The sequence below is a fragment of the Aptenodytes forsteri genome, unplaced genomic scaffold (genome assembly GCF_000699145.1).
Source record: "Aptenodytes forsteri isolate BGI_AS27 unplaced genomic scaffold, ASM69914v1 Scaffold104, whole genome shotgun sequence".
Taxonomy (NCBI): Eukaryota; Metazoa; Chordata; class Aves; order Sphenisciformes; family Spheniscidae; genus Aptenodytes; species Aptenodytes forsteri.
This window is the reverse complement of record NW_008795943.1, coordinates 2315682-2339084: the sequence shown is the minus strand read 5'-3', so window position 1 is coordinate 2339084 and position 23403 is coordinate 2315682. Positions and strand designations below refer to the sequence as shown.

The 23403-nt window shown below is 39.9% G+C and overlaps 1 protein-coding gene across 1 annotated transcript in view; it reads right to left on the bottom strand.

The window, feature by feature from the left end:
• LOC103904006 (neurogenic locus notch homolog protein 2) overlaps positions 1 to 23403 on the bottom strand; it is a 59549-nt gene that overhangs the window by 5967 nt on the left and 30179 nt on the right. The window contains exons 5-16 of the mRNA XM_009285336.2: positions 18674 to 18907; positions 17679 to 17834; positions 16363 to 16551; positions 15112 to 15225; positions 13810 to 13923; positions 10254 to 10487; positions 9630 to 9740; positions 7764 to 7956; positions 6061 to 6206; positions 5045 to 5164; positions 4782 to 4934; positions 1758 to 1986 (exon numbers count right to left, since the gene is read on the bottom strand). Coding sequence (XP_009283611.1) covers positions 1758 to 1986; positions 4782 to 4934; positions 5045 to 5164; positions 6061 to 6206; positions 7764 to 7956; positions 9630 to 9740; positions 10254 to 10487; positions 13810 to 13923; positions 15112 to 15225; positions 16363 to 16551; positions 17679 to 17834; positions 18674 to 18907 — 1993 coding nt within the window. The remainder of the gene's footprint in view (positions 1 to 1757; positions 1987 to 4781; positions 4935 to 5044; positions 5165 to 6060; positions 6207 to 7763; positions 7957 to 9629; positions 9741 to 10253; positions 10488 to 13809; positions 13924 to 15111; positions 15226 to 16362; positions 16552 to 17678; positions 17835 to 18673; positions 18908 to 23403) is intronic.

Here is a 23403-nt window from a genome sequence, read left to right as displayed (position 1 = left end):
TGGGAAAGCTAGGAGAAGCGATGCCTCATGCAAAATTGACTCCTTTTTCCTTCTAAAGAAATGCCTGCCAGGAAACTCCTGCTCCTCTGAAAATAACCCTAGATCAGACTCAAGATAATCAGTTTGATGAAGTACACAAAAAGAATTCATGCTTGTTATCTGTTTTGTGCACTGTCAAAGGGTACTTCCATGAGAGAAGCCACTGACCTACCTCCTTGAACTTCCACTGAAGTTTTAAGTATCTAAATTCTGACCATGATTACAGTAGAGATGTCAACATTAACCTATTTATCAGAGATGTTCCTCTGCCTTGTGGGCTGAATTCTGTTTTACAGGGAGCAGAAACTGTTTACATTCATGGCAAAACAAGGAGGAGAAGACAGAGGAACTGTCAATCACTTGGCTTGTTTCACTGAAATCAGGTACCCATCTCCAAAAGAAGATGGCACTCTCTCATAGGCAGCTTCTCCCACAAGACACGGAAGAATTATTTGCCAACCATCATGGCGCTCTTAAGTATAGCTCAGTAAATTTTGGTTGAGAAGGTGTGACTGATTTAGCTTGGCAGAGCATTGAAAATTGCTCCATCCTTCATTCATACCTGCAAGACTGGTTTCCGTCCTGACTGATAACGAAAATAAAAACAGGATGAACCTCAAGGAAGAACCAGGCATTCTGCTAAAACACCCAACATACTTCACTTGATTAAACAACTGTTGTGCAAATTAAACACACCCTCATCAGTGACACAATCCTGTTCTTAAACAAAAGATGTTAAAATACTTCCTCGCCCACAAATTCAATTTTGTAAAAAATAAGAAAGATCTTTTCTTTGTGTGCAGAAAACGCATGAGAGTACCAAGAGCTTTGCATTTAGGCACCTTATTTGTTTCTGGTAACTAGACTAGAACAGACTATTTCTAATTTTTTTTTAACCATTTCAAGCTTTATTAGAAATTGTTTCCATTTGAGAATCTGAAGTTACTTACATCAATCCTAACAAAGCTTAAAATAAATATGCAGGCAGATGATGGATACACAGGGTTAACTCTCAAAGAGCTTTTAAAACTACCAAGTGAACCATTTATATAAGGACCAGCTGTTGAGCATTTTAACTCAGTTCCACACCTCCCCCTTAGAAGGACCTCAGGTTTTATCTCAACGCTGCTAAACCTCATCCAATTTGTGAGCATTAAAAGATCTCTGATGATTAAACCTTTCCAGTACAGAATTTGTGGATTTAGTGTTCCTCCTGGTTGCTTCTTCATATTATTTGCAGTCAATAACTCAACTCAGGGCTAATTTATTTTTCCTGCCTTTCTGAGAGTTGGCCATCGCTTCCATTTTTGCAGCTTTTGTATTTCTCCACACAGTAACTGTTCATAACCAATCAATTATTTCCCCTTCCCTATATGATAATGGTATTATAAAAATATAAATTACTTATGTTTTAATAAGCTAGCATCTGTTGCTGTCTTAATGTTTGTTAAACACTGTCATATTCTTCCAATAATGGAACTAAGCTTCTAACTAGTCATGCAAACTGAAGACCAATTTTGACAGGCAAATGCCTTTCAGCTGGTATCCTGCACAAGGTAAGCAAGTTTTCCTTGCATGAATCACAAGTATGTCTCTGTGACAAAAGGCAGGAAAACAGATCCTCATAGTTAAAAACTGCTTCTGAGTAGGACTGACTTCAAGCCACGAGCACACATTGTGTGGCTCCTCAGTGCAGCAGCACAGTTAAGTTATCTCACCTCTCAGTGCATTCATCGATGTTGTTCTCACAGTTGGTTCCCTCAAACCCAGGCTGACACTTGCACGTGTAGCTGTTGACATAGTGGGTGCACGTGCCTCCATTCCTGCATGGTTCACTCAGACATTCATTGGTATCTGTTTGACATTTATCTCCATGAAATCCAGGTAGGCAGATGCATGAGAAGGAGTTTATCCCATCCACACATGAAGCTCCGTTTTGGCAGGGATCTAAGATAGAAGCATTACAGTAAGCGTTAAAATGGGTAACAGTCAAAGGCCAGGCCTAGAGCAGTAGCTTTTGGGGAAAAAGGTGTCACACAGCCCAGAGTGTGACAGACTACTGACAAGTTTTTCTGAGCCACTTTATGGAAGAAATAATTGCAAAGCATTATCAATAACAAATTCACAAGAAGGTGTGGATCAAGACCAAGCTTCAGAGCCTAAAGGTTTCTCTGCTGGGATTTGTTCAGCCAAAACCAACAAAATCAGACCCAAAGTCTCTTGGTTTAAAATTCAAACTCTGCTTTTTTGATAAATGCCTACTAAGAAAGACAATACAAACAGCACAGCAACTGTTTCTTCTTCCTTATCAAGTCTTACTCATAAGAGAACTCAGACCGTTCTCTCTTTTCCAGACACTGCTCAACACACAAAAGAACTTGTGTGCTTCATTTTAAGCATGAAAGTAGTCCAGTCAAATCAAATGTGTATGTGTAAATTAGTATATATATGAGCACTTATGCGTTACTGAGCACTTAGCATTCTTCCCAGTATCAAAGACTGACTGGGGAAAGGCTGGCAGAAAAGGTCACAAATTCATATACAACGTTGGATTCTCCTCACCTCTGCATTTCTTGACATTTTCTTTGTCCCTACCATGATCTTGCTACTTGTGTATCACCATTTGTTGGTCTAAGCCACCCTCTACTACTGTATTCCCTCTACTTCCACAAGTATCAATCTGCCTGAAAGAGCTCTGCCATTCAGTAGTTTCTTCCTGCTTTGCTCCTTCCACTTCTGGATTTAAGACCCACATTCCTCTGTTGGATACTGCCTCTGAAGCCAGTTTCCTTTTCTACTCTGCATTCCCTAGACTAAAAGCCCATGTATATGAAGGCAGGGAAGGAAACTGGGAGGGCGGAGGAAAAGGGGAGACAGGAAGGGGGATGAAAAAAAGGTTACAGAGCAGGTTTTTTTGACCTATGACTATCTTTAAGTACTACTAAAATACAAACTTTAAAATGCAAATAGACTCCACCAAAAATTTGTAGTTCAACATAAGTACAACATCATTCTGTTCACTGGTAAACGAAGAAAACAGATGTGAAAGGTAATTAAAGCTCATTTATTGACTGAGAAATATGCTCACATGATAAAAAATTGTGTTATAAGAGACACACCTGCATCCATTTAAAGGTCATCTGAATACCGCAGAGAAAAAGCACATTCAAAGTGAGACCCCTGGCAGCTACAAAATGTTTTGTCTATGGCGGCCAGCCATTTATGACTGAAGCCAAAAGCTGCGCAATAATTTTCTGTGCCTCACATTTACTGACAGAAAAAGGAGACTCGAGTATCAACTTTTCAATAAGTTCTTGTTGTTGGAGGGTTTGTTTGCTTCATAGATTAAAGACATTTGGCTCAAGCCATGGAAGGTTTTTGTTATGCTAAATGAAATCAGCTGTAGCAGTAATTTGAAATTCTTCTTCAACCTCATGGGTGTGCTGCCTAACAGACAACATGGGATGAATCTCAGCTCTCAGAACACTTAGGAATAGAGAGAGATTTCCCAGCTGTTCAAGAGAGAAAGATGACCACTTTGAAAACGTTTTTACACCCACGTAAAAACTAACAGGACAAGCAATAATTTTGTTGGCTTCAGTAAGCAAAGCTCTGGGTCAATGCACCAACGTGACTTTTTTTGTACTGTACCTGTTTGCTCAGAAAGAGGCAATCAAAAGCTTCTGGCATTCTGAGCCAGATGTCAGAAGTTCTTTCAGCAGTGCTGCTTTGGGGTCTCCCACAGTAACTTTTGCTAATAGACTTGTTTGGATCCTTCTCTACAGCAGTCACAAATTTAAATTTTTTTCATTGCAAAACACAACTCTCTAAATTCATACCTAAAGTCTTTAAGATTTCGGTTTGTTTTTAAGCTATGCTAATAAAAAATAGAGGTCGCTTTTTTTTTTTTGCTTTGTTTTGTTTTTAAAGCCAGCCAGTTAAAAAATTATAACATTGTGAACTCCTCCAAGGTTAGATAAAGCACTTTTCAAATAGTAACAGATGAACGTTTAAACACATGACACTTCTCAGGAGACTCTGATTTTATCTGATGATGATACAGAATATGCCCAGCAAGAAAAAGAAGTTACTATGTATTTGGTCCCCCTTGTAAACAGCAGTGTCAAGGGCATGAAATTAACATTTGCTTTCTTGTAATACAAACAATTTCAGTACTGATCAGTGTATGGGCTATCCTCCTGCAACTGATACCTATTCCAGAACAGAGTGCCTTCTTGCTGCTTAATTTGCTTTCAAATACGGATTAACTGGAACAGGACCCACTCTTTCCAGAATATTAATGTCAGACAGAGACATTTCAGGAAAGACTGCTATACCCCAGATTCCCACCACACCTCAATCAAGCTTAACACTGAAATACAGGTAAGCCCTGCAGTGTTACTTTAACTTGGTGTATTAAAATTTCAGGCAAATATAATTCTTCATTTGACAGTGCTCCTTATTAAAGTATGTAAACTCTAAGGACCTTTTCAAATTAAGAATCTGGGAACAACAGCTGCTATCAGTTAGAACACTGTAGTCCATTTCTAGCAGCTGAACGTGATGGATTTTGACTGCCTTAAACAGGCAAGTCTTACAAAGCTGAGGTTTGGCTTTTTTTTTCTTTTTGGTAAGAGATTATAAAAGAACTTTCAGTATCTGTCAAATAGCAGTCATCAATAGTACAGCAAAACTATTTCTGGGAAAAACTGGAAAACACAGAACAATCTGCTGATACTCACTTGAAAGGCAGTCATCAATGTTACTGTCACAGTCTTCTCCAGTGAAGCCTGGCCGACATTCACACAGGTAACTGCCTTGAATATTATGGCACAGAGCGTGGTTTTTGCAGGGCTTTGAGAGACATTCATCAATATCCACTGTACATCTCTCCCCTGAAACACGGAGAGTCCAGAAGTAAGACCCCTCATAAGGCAATGGTCAAAAGGCTCAATGCCAATACTGCTCAGCATTGAAAGTACAGTATGTTCCCCATCCACATTACCTTCCCAGCCAGGGGCACATTGGCAGGTGTAGCCTTCAGAGTCAGGAGATTCTTGGCAAATTCCTGAGTTCTCACAAGGATCAGGGGAACAAGGAGCAACCACTACCTGGCAGTTCACACCTGGAGAGCAGAAGGGGAAAAACCAGGAGAGTATGCTGCTAAGAGCTTGGTGCTTCTTGGAAGAATGAATAAAGAGATTGTAACTTGCGTGATTATCCTACACATCAGTGGACAGCATTTCCATATTTGAAAAATCTCAGCAGAAGGAAAAGGAGATCAGAGCACTCCTCGTGGGCTCAGTGGGTACAAGCAGACAGCAGCCATGGTAATTCTGAGTTTAATGCCCCTTCAATTCCCAGTGCATTTATATATCTCAGTCTAACTTTCTTACAAAGAAAATTAAGCTGAGCTGCCACCAGAACATTTCTTAATGAGTCCAAACAAGGCTTAGATATGGTCTTACTAAGTATTCTACTACTGTATAGTTCACACCTGGAGAGCAGAAGGGGAAAAACCAGGAGAGTATGCTGCTAAGAGCTTGGTGCTTCTTGGAAGAATGAATAAAGAGATTGTAACTTGCGTGATTATCCTACACATCAGTGGACAGCATTTCCATATTTGAAAAATCTCAGCAGAAGGAAAAGGAGATCAGAGCACTCCTCGTGGGCTCAGTGGGTACAAGCAGACAGCAGCCATGGTAATTCTGAGTTTAATGCCCCTTCAATTCCCAGTGCATTTATATATCTCAGTCTAACTTTCTTACAAAGAAAATTAAGCTGAGCTGCCACCAGAACATTTCTTAATGAGTCCAAACAAGGCTTAGATATGGTCTTACTAAGTATTCTACTACTGTATCACATCTACATGAACTGGCTGTAATTTAACTTCATACAGCCATGACATTTCCCCTCTTGATTCCTATTTCCATGAAGTTTAATGAAAAGATTAAAATGGCACTAAAGGTGCAATGAAGTGGAAAGGAAAAAGAGAACAGAAACTTCTCTCTGAATTTTCACCTTTGAATCCTTTCTTACAGGTACATCTATATCCATTCAACAGATCCTCACATGTTCCTCCATTCTGGCATGGGTTTGATTTACATTCGTTCCCTTCTGTTGAACAGTAATCTCCTATCCAGCCTGGGTCGCAGACACACTTGTACCTTTAAAGGCAAAACCAGCAGTAATTTTAGAGCATTCTGAAATAACTCCTCTACCAGTTTCTCCTGCAGATTAGTTTTGGTGAGAAAACCAGAAGACCTCTCTTTAGGAGAACCCTAAGTTATGTTTAGATTGCTTACCCCAGCTGTATAGTTTTGAAAATACTGAAAATAAACCCTCCCTTAAAACCACACTTCCCTCCGTTACAGTTTTCACAAAGTGCTCAATCAACCAGCAATATGTTTCTGCTTTGATAAGACCATCTCAACACATTTAAACAAAGACAGAAAAAAAAGATTAAAAAAAGTGGAGGGGAACAATAGGTTCCAAAGATAACTAGACTGATTTAATACAAAGTAATGGTTACAAATGAAAACAGCTGGCTGGGAGCAGGAGCAATCTTCTCCATCACGTTTCAAAATCTGAAGTAGAGCAGCACTCCACCCGTATGATGTAGAACCAAGGACTTGGTGAATCACCCTGGACTCAGGCCACACAACACACACACTGGCCTCCCTCCCTGTCATGCAAACAAGACTTATTTCATCTGGCACCGAGCGTAAGGTGTACATGGGCATAAATATGAATGCAGGTGACAGATGATAGACAAGATGAACCAAAGCATTTGTTTTCCAAGCTTACATGGAGGCTGGATCAGCAATAAAGGCAGCCTTCCTGCCAGCTCCAGGGAAAGTGCTGAATCCTATCCTACAGAGCTACCCGCAGTGGTAAATTGCTTCCTTGGCCAAGTGCTGACAACACTTTCCAGGATGCAGCACACATCTGGGAGGCACTGCTATTCCATGTACAGTTGGGAAGTTTCACAAACACAAGCCTTACCTCCCCAAACCTGTTGACTCCACAGGTCCTGCGCTCCCAGACTTATCATTACCAAAGAGGTCTGATCAGGGCTCCTGAAATCAGCATTTGGTCTTCCCGGATGGGAAGATTCAGAAGCAACTACTGCCATCAAAACAGAGAGTTTTCCTTTTTTCTCTCAGACACGCAACAGTGTGACTAAAGCTGATAAAATCTCAGCCTTGGATACACTGTTCTGAGCCAAATACTGCTCTATCTCCTAGTGTCAAAACTCTGCCTGTTCCTTAATACAGAGTATTTGTGTAGCAAGAACAGCACTAGCCAACAAAGACAGTCTCCACGCTCAACATTTTAGAGTTTGATGGAATAGGTAGCTGCTGCTCCCCAAAGATTCAATTTGGAACCATTTATTATTTTAATTGCATTCACTCTACTCACTTGAATTGCCAAACCCTCCCTTTAGACAGTGGCAGTCCACCCTGCACTACATGCCCACGCAAAGACAGCAAAGAATACAATGCAGGACAGAAAAACTGATGTTGAAACAGCACAGACTGCAGCTGGTGACTAAAGGTCTACACCTTACTCTGATTATGTCATGGGCAGCAGATAAATCTGGATCCTAATGTGAGAAATTAGAGAAAAATCAGAAACCTGAAGTCAAGATGGAACTCCGGGCAAAGCAAAAAAAAAAAGTATAGAAGGCAGCAGATAAGTTTCATGTGACAATAAGTACATACCCACTAGTAATATGTGTGCAGTTGCCATGGACACAGGGATTACTAAGACAGCCATCTGCCTGTGACTGACAGTGAGGATGATGGTAACCTTCGGGACATACACACCGAAAGCCATTGACTTCATTTATACATGTTCCACCATTATGACAGGGGCTGGATGTGCATTCATCAATGTCCACATTACAACGCGGGCCTAGGAAAAAAAAAAAATACTTACTAAGTAGTATTTCTTATAAGAACATTTGCTTTGCATGTCTGTGAGAACATACATTGAGAGACAACTCAGTAAAGCCAATGCAGCGGTTCAGATCTTGCATGCCTCCATGCTTTAACTGAAGTAAAGAGAAGCATTTTTTAAAGATGCAGCACTTTTCTGTGCCTGGAAAACAGCACTTACACTCAGCAAGTGTTTACAAATGATTAAAGAATCTCAACAGAATTCCACTAAAAATCACTGGTTAATATTCATTAGGAAGACAAAAATCACTCAACTGTATCATGCTTGGAACAAACCTCTTGAGCTCCACTGGTCATAGCACTGCTCTTTTGCTTTGAAAGTACCTACCCTTTGAACAACCAATACTGCCATACTGTCTGCAGTAAATATAGTTCTTGCGGTATATTGCGCAAAAAGGACTCTAAAAAACACCATTTCCTGTTTTGCCTGCCTCTGATTACAACTGCAAGATCCTTGAAGTAGTGACCATAAGATCTTGTGAGGATGGAAAGCTAAACAAAGTGAATGTTGCAGTAAGTTGACAGCATTTTTAACATAAGGAAAGGACAAAGTAACGAGACCCCATGTGATCCAGCTTTTTAAATACGGGAATATGCCAATTCATCATATTACTGAATTATTTTAACAGCATAACAGTAAGAAGTCCAGTAGGGTAACAAATATGGTATGCCAGCAACAAAGAAGACTGAAAGGCAAGAGTGATCAGGATCATGCCTTTTCCTGTTCTGGGGACTAAAGAGTACCACCATGCCAGAACCAAAGGAAGGAAGGAGCGTCAGAAGTTTAGAAAGACGCCAAGAGAAAAGCACAAGACACATGAAACCTCTTAGTGCTATTTCAAATGCATTTCAGATCAATTCTAATTAGAATCATTCAGTAATAAACAGTAACAAACGTGATGAGAAAACTGTTATAAACAGTACCAACTGCCTTACAACAATTATTTTATGAGCGTATTACCCTACATGGCTCAAAACATATTAAGTCCATTATAAACAGTGTTGTGATGTGCTTTAATCATCAGAAGTAGTCCTGATGTAGATCTACAGTTCTAAGCATGGATCCAAAAGTGCCTAAAAGCTTATTTTTTCAGCCCTACTTTTACTGTATTAGATAAGTCTTTATAATTTAAAAAGGAAACAGAACAGACCACACTATGAAAGGGAAGTATTGAAAAAAGCAGTTTATTCAGTTGGAGACTTCAGAGTGGAGAGCAGCTCATTAGAACACTGAGTTAATGCTTTGCTTTCACAGAAAGAAATACCGTTCATAGTCAAAGCCCAACGTACTGTCTAATCAAACACCTCTCTATATTGTCCACAATCTCTCTGTCCCTGGAAAGAAGCTGTAAATAATAAACCGAAGTCACATGGGTTTATTTGTTATAAAACCAAGAAGCATGAATTGGACATAATTACCTAACAAGAATGGCATTTCACAGCACAGGTTAGGCCATTTTTCTGCTTGGTAGAACTTGCTGTAATGTAAGACTCTAAGATTCAAAGATTAGAAGGATTTACCAAGATACTAACCGAATCCCTTGCAGTCACTATGCAAAGAACAGCTTCCTTAGCTACCCAGATAACTATCTTCAAAACAACTCAAAGCTATCGGGTAGCTGATTTTACCTGTAAATCCAGGTTTGCAAGCACAATTGTAGCGATTAATGCCATCAATACAGTCCCCATGAACGCATGGGTTACTTGCACAGTCATCAAAGTTATTTTCACAGTTCACTCCTGGAAAAGAAAGTTAGATGAATAAGGAGGCCAAATCTTACAAGGAAGACAACGAAACTATTTCCCAGAAAAAGCCAAATTAAGAATCCCACCTGCTTCAAAGTTACACGTGCACTGGTGCAACTTAAACAGTTGATGCAGAAGCACTGCGACACCAGGGAATGTCACCTGAGTTACTGGGTGCTGACTGAATATGACCCTAAACTTGTACTAAATGTTTAAACAAAAGAATAAACCGTTTTGAACACCATACCTAATTTTTTTACTGCATGCTTGAATTTTGGGAGTAAAGAGGAAGTAAATTCTTCCAAGACGAGTTGCAGTACCAGTAAGGGTTAGGCAATTCACACAAACACATCAAAATTCAGCAAGGAAAAGTAATGTGAAAATGACACTCTCATACCATAAGCTTATCTCTGTATGCAAATTTAGCACACACCAGAGCACACATAAGAAATAATTAAATGCTTGAATTCTGTTAGAATCCAATCCTTCCACCTGTGCTTTATGTACCTGAAGTGCCCAGCAAACAGTTGCATTGGTAGCCATTCACCAAATCAATGCAGCGCCCCTGATGGAGGCAAGGATTGCTGTGGCATTCATCTATCTGCTCACTGCATATGGCACCCATGTAGCCAGGACTGCATATACATGTGTACGAATCAATTCCATCTTGACATTCCCCATGGTGGCAAGGGTCAGGATCACAGTTGTTGATATTCTCCTCACACAGAAGGCCAGTAAAACCTAAGGAAAAATGATGAACAGGAGTAATTAAGAAGTTAACTGGTATGATGCTGCAGTGAATATAATGCAAATATAGAAAGAATCATATTAAGAATCAGCAAAGTGGCAGACAGCACAAAGGGTAACTGGGCATCTCAATGCTGCCCATTTTCCAGTCCTGGAAAACAACACTCTTCCACTGCTCACAGCATTACAGAACAACATCTTGCATGGAGAATCCTGGCATTGGAAGTGGTTACCTTCAGTTTATTCAGAACAGTAGCAATGAAAGGAAACATGTGAATCTCCATGAGAAATGTTTACTTGCATCAGTATAAACTATCTGAAGGCACTCTCCTGTCATTATTTCCTCTACACAATACCAGGGGGGGCTGACTTTTTTAGTATGAGAAATTACTACAAAGATGCTGCAGAAACCTTCCCAAGGGAACTCCCTTGGCTCATGTCAAAGCTTCTGCAGCTCTGCTTATTAAAAAGTTTCCTGCCCCTCTCGTTGGGAAACCTTTCAGTAACTCAAATCAAGCAAATTTATGAAAGACTGCATGCAACCTCTTCAGTTAGGAGCAATGAAACAAGCAGCAATTTGGCCTGTTTCATTCTGCTTCAGCTGGGAAACATCCTGAGCAACAGAGGAGGACAGAATCTATTCACCAGAAGGACTAAAACGATGGTTGAGGAAGCTCAGAGCAGCAAACAACTCCCTCAAGAGCCCTGTTTTCCATGATGGAGCAGATCTATATGAAACAGGGACAACTTAAAATAAACGGTTTTCAGAGATGAGGTTTTGGAGCAACAGCTCACACTACCTTCCAGCAGCTGGAGATTAGGAAGGTGGAACTTCAAATTTCAAATGCCAGCTGGAGACTGATACAAACCAAGCTGCAGGGAATTTCAACAGCTGAAGAGTGATTCTCACCTGAGTATTATAAGTGGATAACAGGCTCCCATTTTTCATACAGGTTTGTGGTTATTTCTCTGGTCAAACATACCAGGTGACGGCTAACATTTCCAAGTTCTGCGAACGTATGCATGGATGAATGGGTGTGGAAGTAGGTGGGGAGAGGGAAGGGAAGCTAGTTAGAGAGATGGATATAAAAAGATGTTAGGAAGAAAAACAAACCGGTAAGAGGACGAACAGTGGCAAAAAAAAAAAAGAGGACAGAGGCAAAGAAAAGAGGAAAGACCTAAGACAACTCAAGAAAAGAAAAGCCATGATCTACCACTGGGAAGGAGAAGTGGAATAATGCCAGAAGGGAAAGAAAAGACAAAAAGCAAGCAGTAAATAGAGCTATCTGTACAGCATTTGGCCAAACATTTTGCAGTTTTCAATCACTTCGGCAGCTGGCGATTACCATTCAGGGAACACATATCACGCATAATATGAGATTAACAGAGCAAGAACATACCCAAACATTATTTTCCAGTAACTGACCTGCCCCAATGATGAACTCCACATTTCAGTCTTATAGAAAGCTGTCAATATTAAATATAATAACTGGCATACATTCATTCAAAAAATTATTACCTTGCCTCCTATTGTAGCTCAACTGAACCACTTAAAGGTCAGATGTATTTCTCAAGCTCTTAACTGAACATACCTTACTGAGATATGATTTCCCTCTTTGCAGACAAGAGTTAGACTAGAAAAAAACCACTGGAATATCGAACGTAAGAATCCCTCAGATAGGATGGAAAAAAGCCCTAGTACAGGGTCCCTCTTCCATTTTCAGCCAAAGTACCAACCAAGGATTTTACTAAGAGCTGCTGCTTCAGTAACATATATTTGGTTGCTTTCAGCCTGCTCCTTGAAAATGCTCCATATATCATGTGCCTTCACGGAAGCAGTAGTCTTCCCTCCCCATCTGGGAAACCTAGGATTTCTGTTTTGAGGTGGTTTCAGCAGTTTAGTGCCCAAATTCAGAACATGCTTTTCAAGGCACATCTCTCCACATTGTCCTCCACTACACGACCCAAAACCCTCCTAGGCCCAATAAGCTCTGCGCTCTTGGTGAATGAAAGCAAACAGACCACACACTAGCTTGAGAAAGACTTTCTAAGATAGTTTCCAAGTTTGGAGCAGATTTGAGCTTTTTCTTCTTTTTGCAAGTGTCAGCTTATTCTGTCACATGCAGTAATCAAAAGGAGAATTCTGACAACAATAATTACTCCTCTCGTGATTAGAACTACTGCATTCCCCTACTTCCAACAAATTCATTGCTTCTTCAGGCACTTTGGGGAAGGGGGAGAGGTTGTGTGTGAAGACTGGGGAGGAATTTTTAGGCTAATCTCTGCTATATTCTGTACAGTGCAGAATAAATTAGCCAAGTCGAATTTGCCTTAACAATTTGATTATTAGAATGAGTCAAAATGATAAAAATCACACATAAGTCTAGCCAACCCAACAGCTCATTTCTGTGACAAAGGTAGCTCCAGGAATTGTTCAGCCTCTTCCCTAATAGAAGAGCTAAAGCCAATGCATTCCATGCCTGAATCTGCATCATGAGCAATGCATCAGGCACTGTTAACTGAAAGCAACCAAAAGTTGTTCCTTACTGAGAATTAGAGTTCTGAACTGCTCTAAACTGCCCATACCCTCTTATTTGACCAGATGTAAAAATTAAAATAAAATATATCTACATCACTCCTAGAGGTCTGAAGATAAGAAAATCCCATAATTAAACCTGACGCTTCTAAATATGTAATTAACCAAGCAGTAAAGGAATTCAGTGCAGTCAAAAAACACACCTCAGTTCCACCCACAGCTCTGTCAAAATTTCTGTATGACGCTTGACAAATCATTTTAACTACATTCTGGCAGGCAGCTACTGTGTGGTGTATCTTCCAGCGGACACAATTTTTACTGCATTTCAATCTTCCACTTTTGACATGAAACAGCCTGACGCAACAGAAATCAGAATACACAGTAGTACTGCTCTGTCCATCTCTTACTCTTCAACTGTATACTACATAATCCGACTTGGAAGAAAGGAAGGCAAGCCACAGATAAAAGGCTTCACACTGCTGTTTTTCCACTTGCGGATTCCATAGTCTATACAGAAGAAGCTGTCACCTTCTGGGAAGTAAGAGATGGGGCTGAAAGAGGGGGGCCAGAACTCCCATCAATTGTGAACTTACTGCTGTCACAAGTGAAAGGCTTTCTGTACTTAAATGCTATTCTGTGCCGCAAAGGAGAAGACAAAGCTTCGCAACAAACAAGCAGTATTTCAGAGAAAGAAAGAACGCTGACACTTCTTTGACCACCCCTTTATGTATTTAGGTTACAGGCGATCTCCATTCCAGGGGCTCTGAACACAAGACTAACCTGTGGCGCACTGGCACTCATAGCCATTGGGATGATCGATACATTTGGCTCCGTTGAGACATGGTGTGCTGGAGCAGTCATCTATATCAATCTGACACACGGCACCACTGAATCCTGAAAGGTAGAAAAAAAGATGAAAATCCAGAAGTAATATGAAGTAGTTAATCTAAACAGCTGCACTGTCAGGAATTATTTATTAGCAAATCCTCAAAACCATCCAAATATAAGCTCAGTAAATCTAAACTCAATTGCATCATTAAGCACACACACCACACCCTGGGTGGATTGGTTCCTCGTCCAAACTACCAGCCAAAACATCGTTTCTATACTCCAGGTCAAAGGAGCCACAGCTTGAAAGCTGAGGTGGCCAAGTCAAACAGAAATAAAGCAGATGTAGCACAAGCGGTATCCACCACTGGGCAGTATGCCTGTCTATAAAACTGAGAGGCCACCAATAAAAACTTTCAAGTAATCAAAGCAAGTAACTTAAAATGAAACAATAACGCATACATCACTAGAGCTTTCAGACTAGAATTACTATAGCAGTGTGGAATGTGGTACAATACAGCACTGTATCTTTCAATACGCTTGTTGAAATAGTTAACAAACTATCAATAGGTTATGTCACATGATGCAGCTCCTTAGGCACTTCAAGGAAAAAAAACCCAAAAAACTGGAATGTTTCTTGGAGGAAGGAACCAAAGGAGGAGCCAGAACTTCATTACTCAATAAGAAGAGATGCAGAGCAAGCTTTTGTCAAGTATATTCTGATCTCAAAACTTTTTGTCAGCCATCAGGAAGACAAGTGATGTTTACCCTATAACTAACATTGATCTCTCAGCTCAGCATTTGTCCTTTTCTAAAGTGGAGACGCAATCCATCTCCTTCCTCATGTAAGCAACATAAGCTATACTGACGCAAAAGTGGCTTCTGCCTAAAAGCCTCAGAAAAAGACAAAAAGCATGCAGGGGCTCTGATTTTTAAAATGTATTTAGAATTACTCATCTGTATCTCACTGTGATATCCACAGTAACAGAAGTTCTTGCTGCCAACTACCCTTTAAGGTGAGATGTCCAACTGTATGTTTCTCAGCACTTATATCCAGTTACAGGCACAATCCTACTGCAACCAATACATGTCTATTCTTATTTACCAGTGATTGCAAATCACTCATTCAAACAGATGCTGCACTAAGACAACAGAAACTCACAAGAAATATACTACCCACAATCTCTCACTGGTTATCTATGCAGTTCTTGGTAAGGTGAATTTCTGGAAAAGCTTCCAGAAATAAGTACTTACCAGGAGGACAGACACAGAGGAAGCGGTTGACTTTATCAAGACAATCTCCGTTGTTCACACAGGGATTACTTAGACACTCATCAATATCTTCTTCACAGTGAACACCTTTAAAACCTGTTTAAAAAAAAAGAAGTAAGAAGAGGTGACTGAAGGCCTTAGAAAGTGCCCTTAAGAGTATAACTGCCTCTTATACCAGCACTGAAAGTCTAAGCCTAGTTTCATTGCAAGTTGCAGTTTGGACAGAACCTACGAGGTAAGAACATACACCAGAGGTTGAAAACGGATGTTGAATGTGTATTTTTCACAGTTGCTCAACATGCTCACTTAATCAGCGGTAACAGGACAAGTTTGTGCTGAATTCACATCTAATGTTTTCTTCCACTTGATGAGAAGGGGTTATGTTTTAACACTTGGGAAGATACCAATATATTTGGGTATGCATCAATAGAAGGTAAAAGGTAAAGAAACAAACACAGCAGATAGCTAAAAAGTCTTGAGCTAAAATTAATGACAGAGTAAAAGAAAAACATTAAGAAGGGTGACTAGAGTTCCACCTTCCAAAACAGATTAGATATTAATAAAAACTCATTCTAGTTTTCATGGTATCGGCTGATCACCTGCAGGGGTCACAATTCTTTCATTATACTTTATAAGACTGTGCAGCTGGCAGCTTGCAGCCTTTTCTTTTTCTACCACTTTCTATCAGAAAGCAAAATGGCAGACTACATAGGTCATTGGTATGCTGGGCATGTAAATTTTACAAGCACGATTTCAATCAACTAACATTTTTACAGTTACTTCCTCAGGTTAATAGGAGCTTGCATCATTTGGGGTATTTTAAGCAGAGAAAAAACCCAAGCATTATTATCCAGAATCATCATATACATGTCTCAAAACACACTCTTTTAAAATTTGCACCTGCTTTGCTTTCACAAAGTTTCTGCACATGCACTTTACTGGGTATAGTAACAAATATGTTCACATATACTCCAGCTCAGAAAGCTAACGTCCTTTGCTGATGTAGAGATTGGTTTCTTTCTCAGTCCTCTAATTGCTTTCTCCCTCCCCCACACAAATGCCAAGTCCTCCTGGCTGGTGCCGCCACAGCAAGCTCTCTCTTACTGTTTCATTTAGCCTCACCCCTTTGCAATTTTGTGTTCCACCTCAGCAGAGCTGGCAACCCTCCCTGTGCTCTGCCTGCTGAATTCTTCCCTTGCTGGAAGCCCCGTCCTTCTCAGAAACTCCCCTCACCTGGCATACAGAGACACGTGAATCCTCCAATTTTATCCAGGCAGGTGGCATCGTTTTGGCATGGATTCGAATGGCATTCATTGATGTCCATTTCGCAGCGAGGTCCTGTGTAGCCCTTCAAACACTCACAGTGGAAAGAGCCTTCTGTGTTTACACATTTCCCAGCATGTTCACATGGATTGCTGTTTGCTGCAAGAAAAATATATACATGAGTGTGTCAAAACCTCTCCTCAGAGCAGGAAAGCCACAGCATTCTTTATTAGTCATGGTCTTTTCCAGTGGTCATTCCTTTCTGGCAAGTAATACTGGGGAAAAACTGTTCATCCTTCTGGGGAAAGGCTACTGTGATTGAAGAAAACATGCGACAGTTACTTGCCTGTAAGAGGCAAAAAAAAAGATTGCCGTCATTACCAATGGACCAAAGGAGCAACTCTGGTCCATATTACTAATGACAGTTCTTAAGAGAAGAGTATCAACTAGCAGGGATTAGAGAATTAATGATGCTTTTAAGGCCTTATCTTTAGATCATCTTTCACATTTACTTCACTCCTGAGGTTGACAAGATGCCGCCTCAGCCACAAAACAACCGAACTAGTCCTTCGTGTGTTTTCAAAAAGGAACAGCACTCTTGTCCAAGGCAGACTGAGGAATGAAATTCAAAGAAGAGCTTCTTTCCAACACTTCCATGAGTGCTCGTTAGGTATTACCTTCATGCATCACACTCTAGAAACGTAAACTAGCACTCACAAAATTATAAGCAAGTCTGTGAGAGTCCAGCTAATCCCCAAAATAACACAACAGCATGATATCAGAGAACTACAGCTTTAAAAGCCCACGTGGTCACCAGTCTCAGAAGGCACTCAAAAGATCCAGCCATATTCTGGCTGTCAAACACCCTTGATATACTTCTACCAAGGCAGGAGCTGCAACAGCTGCCACACAAACTGCGGTACTTTCGTTGTACGCTGCAGTTCTAAGGGTCAGCTTAATTATCGCATCTATTTCCGTGCACTCCTCACACAATGCTAAAGCCTTCTTGCACAATGAAGAATGGTTAAGCATCTTGCTGCTTTTCATAGTCCAGAGGCTAACAGTTCAAACATGGACAGCTATTTTGACTCAGCCCTTTGCCCCAAGTCTCACACAAGATTTAAAACTCATCTAAAGACACTGAAATGGAAGGGGGAAAGCAGGAAAGGAGTGTGCTTATGTTGAGAAGCTATGACAAAACGTGTATTCTTGCCCCTCTGTTAGTTCATAAAGCAAACGACCCAATTCCCTGTTCATGTACTCACAAATAGCAAATAGAAACTCACCCATTGCACATTCGTCCACATCCTCAGTGCAGTCTGCTCCCTTATGGCCTTGAGGACAGGTGCAGATATAGTGTCCATTCACAGGATTGGTATCACACAGAGCACCCTTCTGGCATGGATTGCTAACGCATGCATCATCCAAGTGGCACAGAAGACCTAGAGAAGCATCCGAGAGTTTATTCAAAAAAGTGAGATATAGCAGTCAGACTGTATGTTACACGATCAAACCCTCTGTCCTGATATTTCAAATAGAGACTCCCACAGCCAGAAGCTTGAGCAGCATCTTATAGGCTTCAACCTATAGACTACCACGGGGATTTCACCACACACTTATAAAACGTTGTATTTAAATGTAGATTCTGTGACTTCAGAGGTGTCTCCAGCACTTCTGGAGCAGTACAATGGCTTACCATTACCAAAATCTCCTTCTTGGAGCAATTAACTAACTGTTCTCTCTAACGAGCATGATGATATTTCTGACAGCTGAAAACACAGGTGCACACAAAGCTCACTTTCTTAATTCAGATATGCTGATCACTTGTATTTCCAGGTCGTAGTTAGGAGACCTTCAAATTTTTACCTACCATACAACAGCAAATTTTCCACTATACCAGTAAGAGCATCCTCACTCACGCAAAAATATCTAAATTTGCCTTCTAGACTTTTAAGTACAATTATCGTAAGTGGCACAGAGCAAGTCACCCTCATGCATAACTTCTCAGGCAAATACAGGTCCTGCTAAGCGCTAGAAAAAGATCTGCTTTCCTTGCAGTCTAAACTGTAGTAAGTTTGTCTTCCAGCCTAATACAAATACTTCTTTGTCCCAAGCTACAGAGGTTTTAAAAGGTCTTTGCTCATGGACAGCACATTTCCTTTTGTTCTTCCTGGTTTGGTCACAAAGTGCGTAAAATAAACACACCACTTCAAGCAAATGCATAAACTTCAGGAAGTATCTTCTATTAAGTGCCAGACCTATGCAAGTTTTCTGCCCTTACCTGCCTTTCCTTCTGGACAAATGCATGAAAAAGAAGCCACTCGATCAATGCAAGTAGATCCATTAGCACAGGAGGCAGTGAAGCAATCATCAATGTTCTTACTGCAGTCATCCCCACTCCAACCATTGACACAGACACAGGCATAGCCTCCATTGTGGTTGGTGCAGGTACCTCCATTCTGACAAGCGTTGGGCTGGAGCTGACATTCATCAACATCTTCAGTGCAAAACTGGCCTGATGCACAGAAAGAAACAAGTTTAATAAAAGTTCAGACACTCAGACACAAGAAAATTCTTGCACAGACAACATAACCAAGGGAAACACTATAGTCCAACTTGATTGCCACTTCTTATTTCTAGGACACTGAAGCCTGAGAACTTCCAACAACACTGTCTTCAAATTCGGCAAAGACAACTAGCATCCCTAAACGACCCCAAAGTAGGAGCTGAACTGCAAATAACTTTAAAAAGGTATAGTGTGAGAACCAGCAGGCAGCCTGCAGTATATGAAGATACGTTTGCGAGGATGTGAGAAACAGAAAGAATGAAGGTCTGCCTGCAGAGCAGCCAGAGAGACTAAGAAGAAAGAAGATGGCCTCACAAGAAAATCTTGGCCAAAGCAGTGTCAACAGGCCAGCAGCAAAGTAACTCTTGTCAGGAGAACTTAATTCTTTCCTATATAATTATGCAATGAATATTACTTCATGAGGAAGAATAGAATTCTTGAGACTCTTCTACCTAAAATACTCATTTTCCTTCCCCCAGGTATTTCCACAGACAACCACAAATAGTCGGGGTTTTCTTGGTTGTTGTTTGTTTGTTTGTTTTTTGATTCTTTTTTAGAGACAAAATAAATACTCTAATAAAACGCTTTAATGACTGGAGATATTGGAAGGAAGAAAACAAATGTACACTGTTTCAGGGAGTTTTAACAAAAAGGACCACTGGACCACTAAGTATGAAATCAGTTTCAAGTGATACTGAATTTCACAGTCACATCTATAGGAAGCTTTGCAATTCACATTTACTGAATTATTTATTTATACAAATCCATCTTGCTTTGACATCAAGATCTGGAGAACCTACCACTTGCATCAATATTCTGTTTCAACACTTATTCATCTTCTCAATCAAAGTTCCACGGTTTACTTTTAAGCTGAAATTGTTTAAGCTTAAGTTTCAAGTCATTCATTCTTATTTTGAGTTTCTTGAACAGATAACACCTAATGGCTAAGCACCAGCTAATTTCTTCCCAGGCTGGCAATGGGTGCACATGTGCAACCACGGAGTACTGGTCACAGTCCACAATCTTCTTTTTGATAAACTACTTCTCCCCTTTCCGTTACGTTAAGAACTCTCTAGTGTTGAAAGCTTGCTTTTTTTTTTTTAAACTTCCTTATAACTTGCTTTTACCACCCTTCCTAAAATGTTGATACAATGTATGTAGCATTAAAAGACCGCCTTTTATCAGAGAATAAGATTAGATTTGTTTGATGTGACCTTTTTTTCCCCCCCTCCAGCTGACTTCATCACCTCCCTCACTAGCTTGCAGCAGCTTCCCATTATTTGGGTCAAGACTCTTAAGTAACGGCGTTGCTACTACCAAGATCCCCCCATTTGTCATCTCCAGCTACTGTATCAGCTGCACACTTACATCTGCCTGGAATTCCCCCCATATTCCAAGAATAAGAAATTCAAGAGCGGGCCACAGATCTTCCGTGCCAATTTGCCTGGGCTCCAGTTTACTCAGGTTTGCCAATTTAAAAATACTTATTAGATGTTGCTTAACAGTCACCTTGTTTATTAATGACCCAGAAATTATGATGCAAGCACGCGTACACACCCTCCTCCAATACACAGAGCTGAAACATTTATTGTTGACAGGAATGTAAAAATGTTCAGTCTTAACCATCTCCATCCACTGTACCCAAACCATAATTCCTTTTGTTTTCAAAGTACTTAAACAAATCTTAGCCTTTGGTCCTGTGAGCTCTGGATTTTTTTTCCCTTAGTGGCAAAGGAATAAAATTATTTAAAAAAAAAATAAAAATTGCACAACTGACTTTGTTCTATGCATGCGTTCCTCCAGCAAGACTACTTCAAAACAAGGATTTTATCACTTGAAAAAACATAATAAAATTTTAACAGTAATAATAATTACAATAGAGTTTTCAGAATTAATCCTCACCTCCCAGTTTACTTAGTAAAACAGTTGGGGGGAAATCTAATGCTTCATATTGTTATCTACAAAACATAGCTGTCTACGTTATGAAAAAACAAAACCATGCATTTGTCGTAACAGAAGTCATTTATTCATTAGCGTTCAATATTAGCTTATCAGTAACCAAACTGAAAAGAGTCAGTTATCTCAGACTGGTTCCTAGTAGTCGTGCGTAGCTCGCAACTCAACAGAATTGACTTCCTCTTAAAAAAAATAATCAAGACGTTATTTGCTTATTATAAAAGTGATTTTCCTTCTTTTCTTGGAGGAGGCCCAACCCAGATCAAAGAACGTACTCTCTGACAAACACTCATCCGTAACATAATCATTTTGCAGGAGCATTCTTGCAGCATTTACATCCCCCTTTTGACTGCAGCCAATTTAAACTCGGTATCACTAAAGTGTGAACAGCTTTCAGCACTGAAGTTGCCACACCACTCCGGCTTGTCATGCCTCTCTCAAAATCACTTGCCTTGTGATTGGCTGAATAGAACTCCTGAAATATAACGCTTTTCGGGGGTTTTTTGGTGGATTGGGGGTGGGGTGTGTGTGCACGCCTGTTTGTGGTTTGGTTTTTGTTTTGGGTTTTTTTAAGCAAAGATGGGCAAACTACTCCCTCATATAAACTCTCTGGGTTTGTTTATAACTTCCCATTTCAAGTGTCACTAGTAATATCAACACTTAGGATTTTTTTTAATATTTTTTTTTCCTAGCACTTATTCTCCACTTCTAGAAAGGACAGGTCCACGTGACATCACTGATGTCCTTGCAATAACCCTATGTCCTAGGCTATTCCATATTTCCACAGCCCTAAACTGAAACAAACTTTTAAAAGGTATATCAATGTCTCCACAAGAGGAAAAAAAAGCAGAGCTTAAACTTCTTCAAGCAATTCAACTGTATTTCAAGAACATACATTTGTGCTCCTTAAATTTGATCTTCACTTAGCTTCTCAGATTTCTAATGCTCCTTTTGCAGCTACCAGATCACAATCATATTTGTGTTTAATTATGAACATGAATCAAACAGAGCTCCATTTTAATGCAGTTTATTTTAAAAACAAAGGAAATTCAACTTAATATATGAGGGGTGTAAATGAGCAATTAACTATTGCATTTTACTATTGAGTATTTTAATGAAAAAAACTTGTTCTTTATTGAAGTTATAATTGAAATCCAGACTCAACTTCTGGGCAAAAATATACAAATCAAAAGCAACATAAAGCAAGCAGAGCATATCAATCTAACTACATTAATAAGTACTCAGTCTCATCACCATCAGGCAATGTAAGTGTAATAGTTTTTGAAAGATTTTGGAACTATGTTTTAAAATACTACAAGTCCTAGACCGAAGTCCAAGGCGCTCGCATTTCTTAACTGGAACTGGTGAATTGGCAAGAATGCAAAGCAACTTCAAGTTCACTGAAAATGCTTGAGCCCTTATTGCTGAAGTGAGGCTTGAGTGGCTTGGAAATGCATTCTGTAGCCCAAAGTCTTCAAAAGAGAGAAATAAAGGTTTTTTAGGTGGGGTGGTTTGGTGGGGTTTGGGTTTTTTAGATACCCTATGGTTGCTTATATGGTGGTTTTGACTCTTTAGGTGTTAACAACATGGGATTAATGGTCAATATCATAATTCTTCAACACAGATTTTTGGAGGGGGGTTTTGTTTGGGGTTTTTTTGTTACCATTGTTTGGTTGGTTGAGGGGTTTGTTTGTTTGTTTTGTTGTTTCCCCCCCCCCCCAGAAACCAGCACACACATTTGTAAATGGCTTTTAAGACTGCCCTCCCTCAAAGCAGCATCATCACTTAATTCCTAGTGGGACTGAAGGATGGCCACAACCTCTCATTCTCCTGAACGGACTGATTTGCCCTCAGTAGAGACTTCAACTCCTTGTGCAAATGAGAGAAATAGATGAATATTTTGGGCAGGTGCTGCAGAGAAAAGATTTGATGCTTTTGTTGTTAGCAACCTAGGTCTTCAATGTAGTGTCTGTCCTGGGAGCTTCCTGAATGACTTTTTCACAGCAGAGAAAGAATTCTCTTTCAGTGCTGGACATAAAACAGGATTTTTAATTCTAAAACTTCTCAGTGAATATTCTGCACAAGACTTCTCTCTGCCAGGTTAGTTAAGTAGATTTAAATCAAATGAGACAAAAGATCTCTGAAACAGTTTACTTAAAGGATACTGCTTTGACTCAATTGTAACTGAACCAAGTATATTTATTTGTAGCCATGTACTGGGTAAGCTTGTTTTCTGCTTGTTAAGAGTTTTAGGAAGAATCAAGTCTTTCTTTCACAGAGCTGAAATTCAACTTCCAAGGGCAAACTCCATTATGAATTGTACAGTGTAATACACATCTTCATAACCATAGTGCTTCTGAATACCACAACAACTTCAGCTAAATGTTAATTCATTTAGCTGCAAGTTTCTGTAGGTATTTCTTCTCTTGTGCTCTTGCTAGTTTCAATTACATTTCTAAAAGAAACATAGTAAATATAGGGTGAACTAG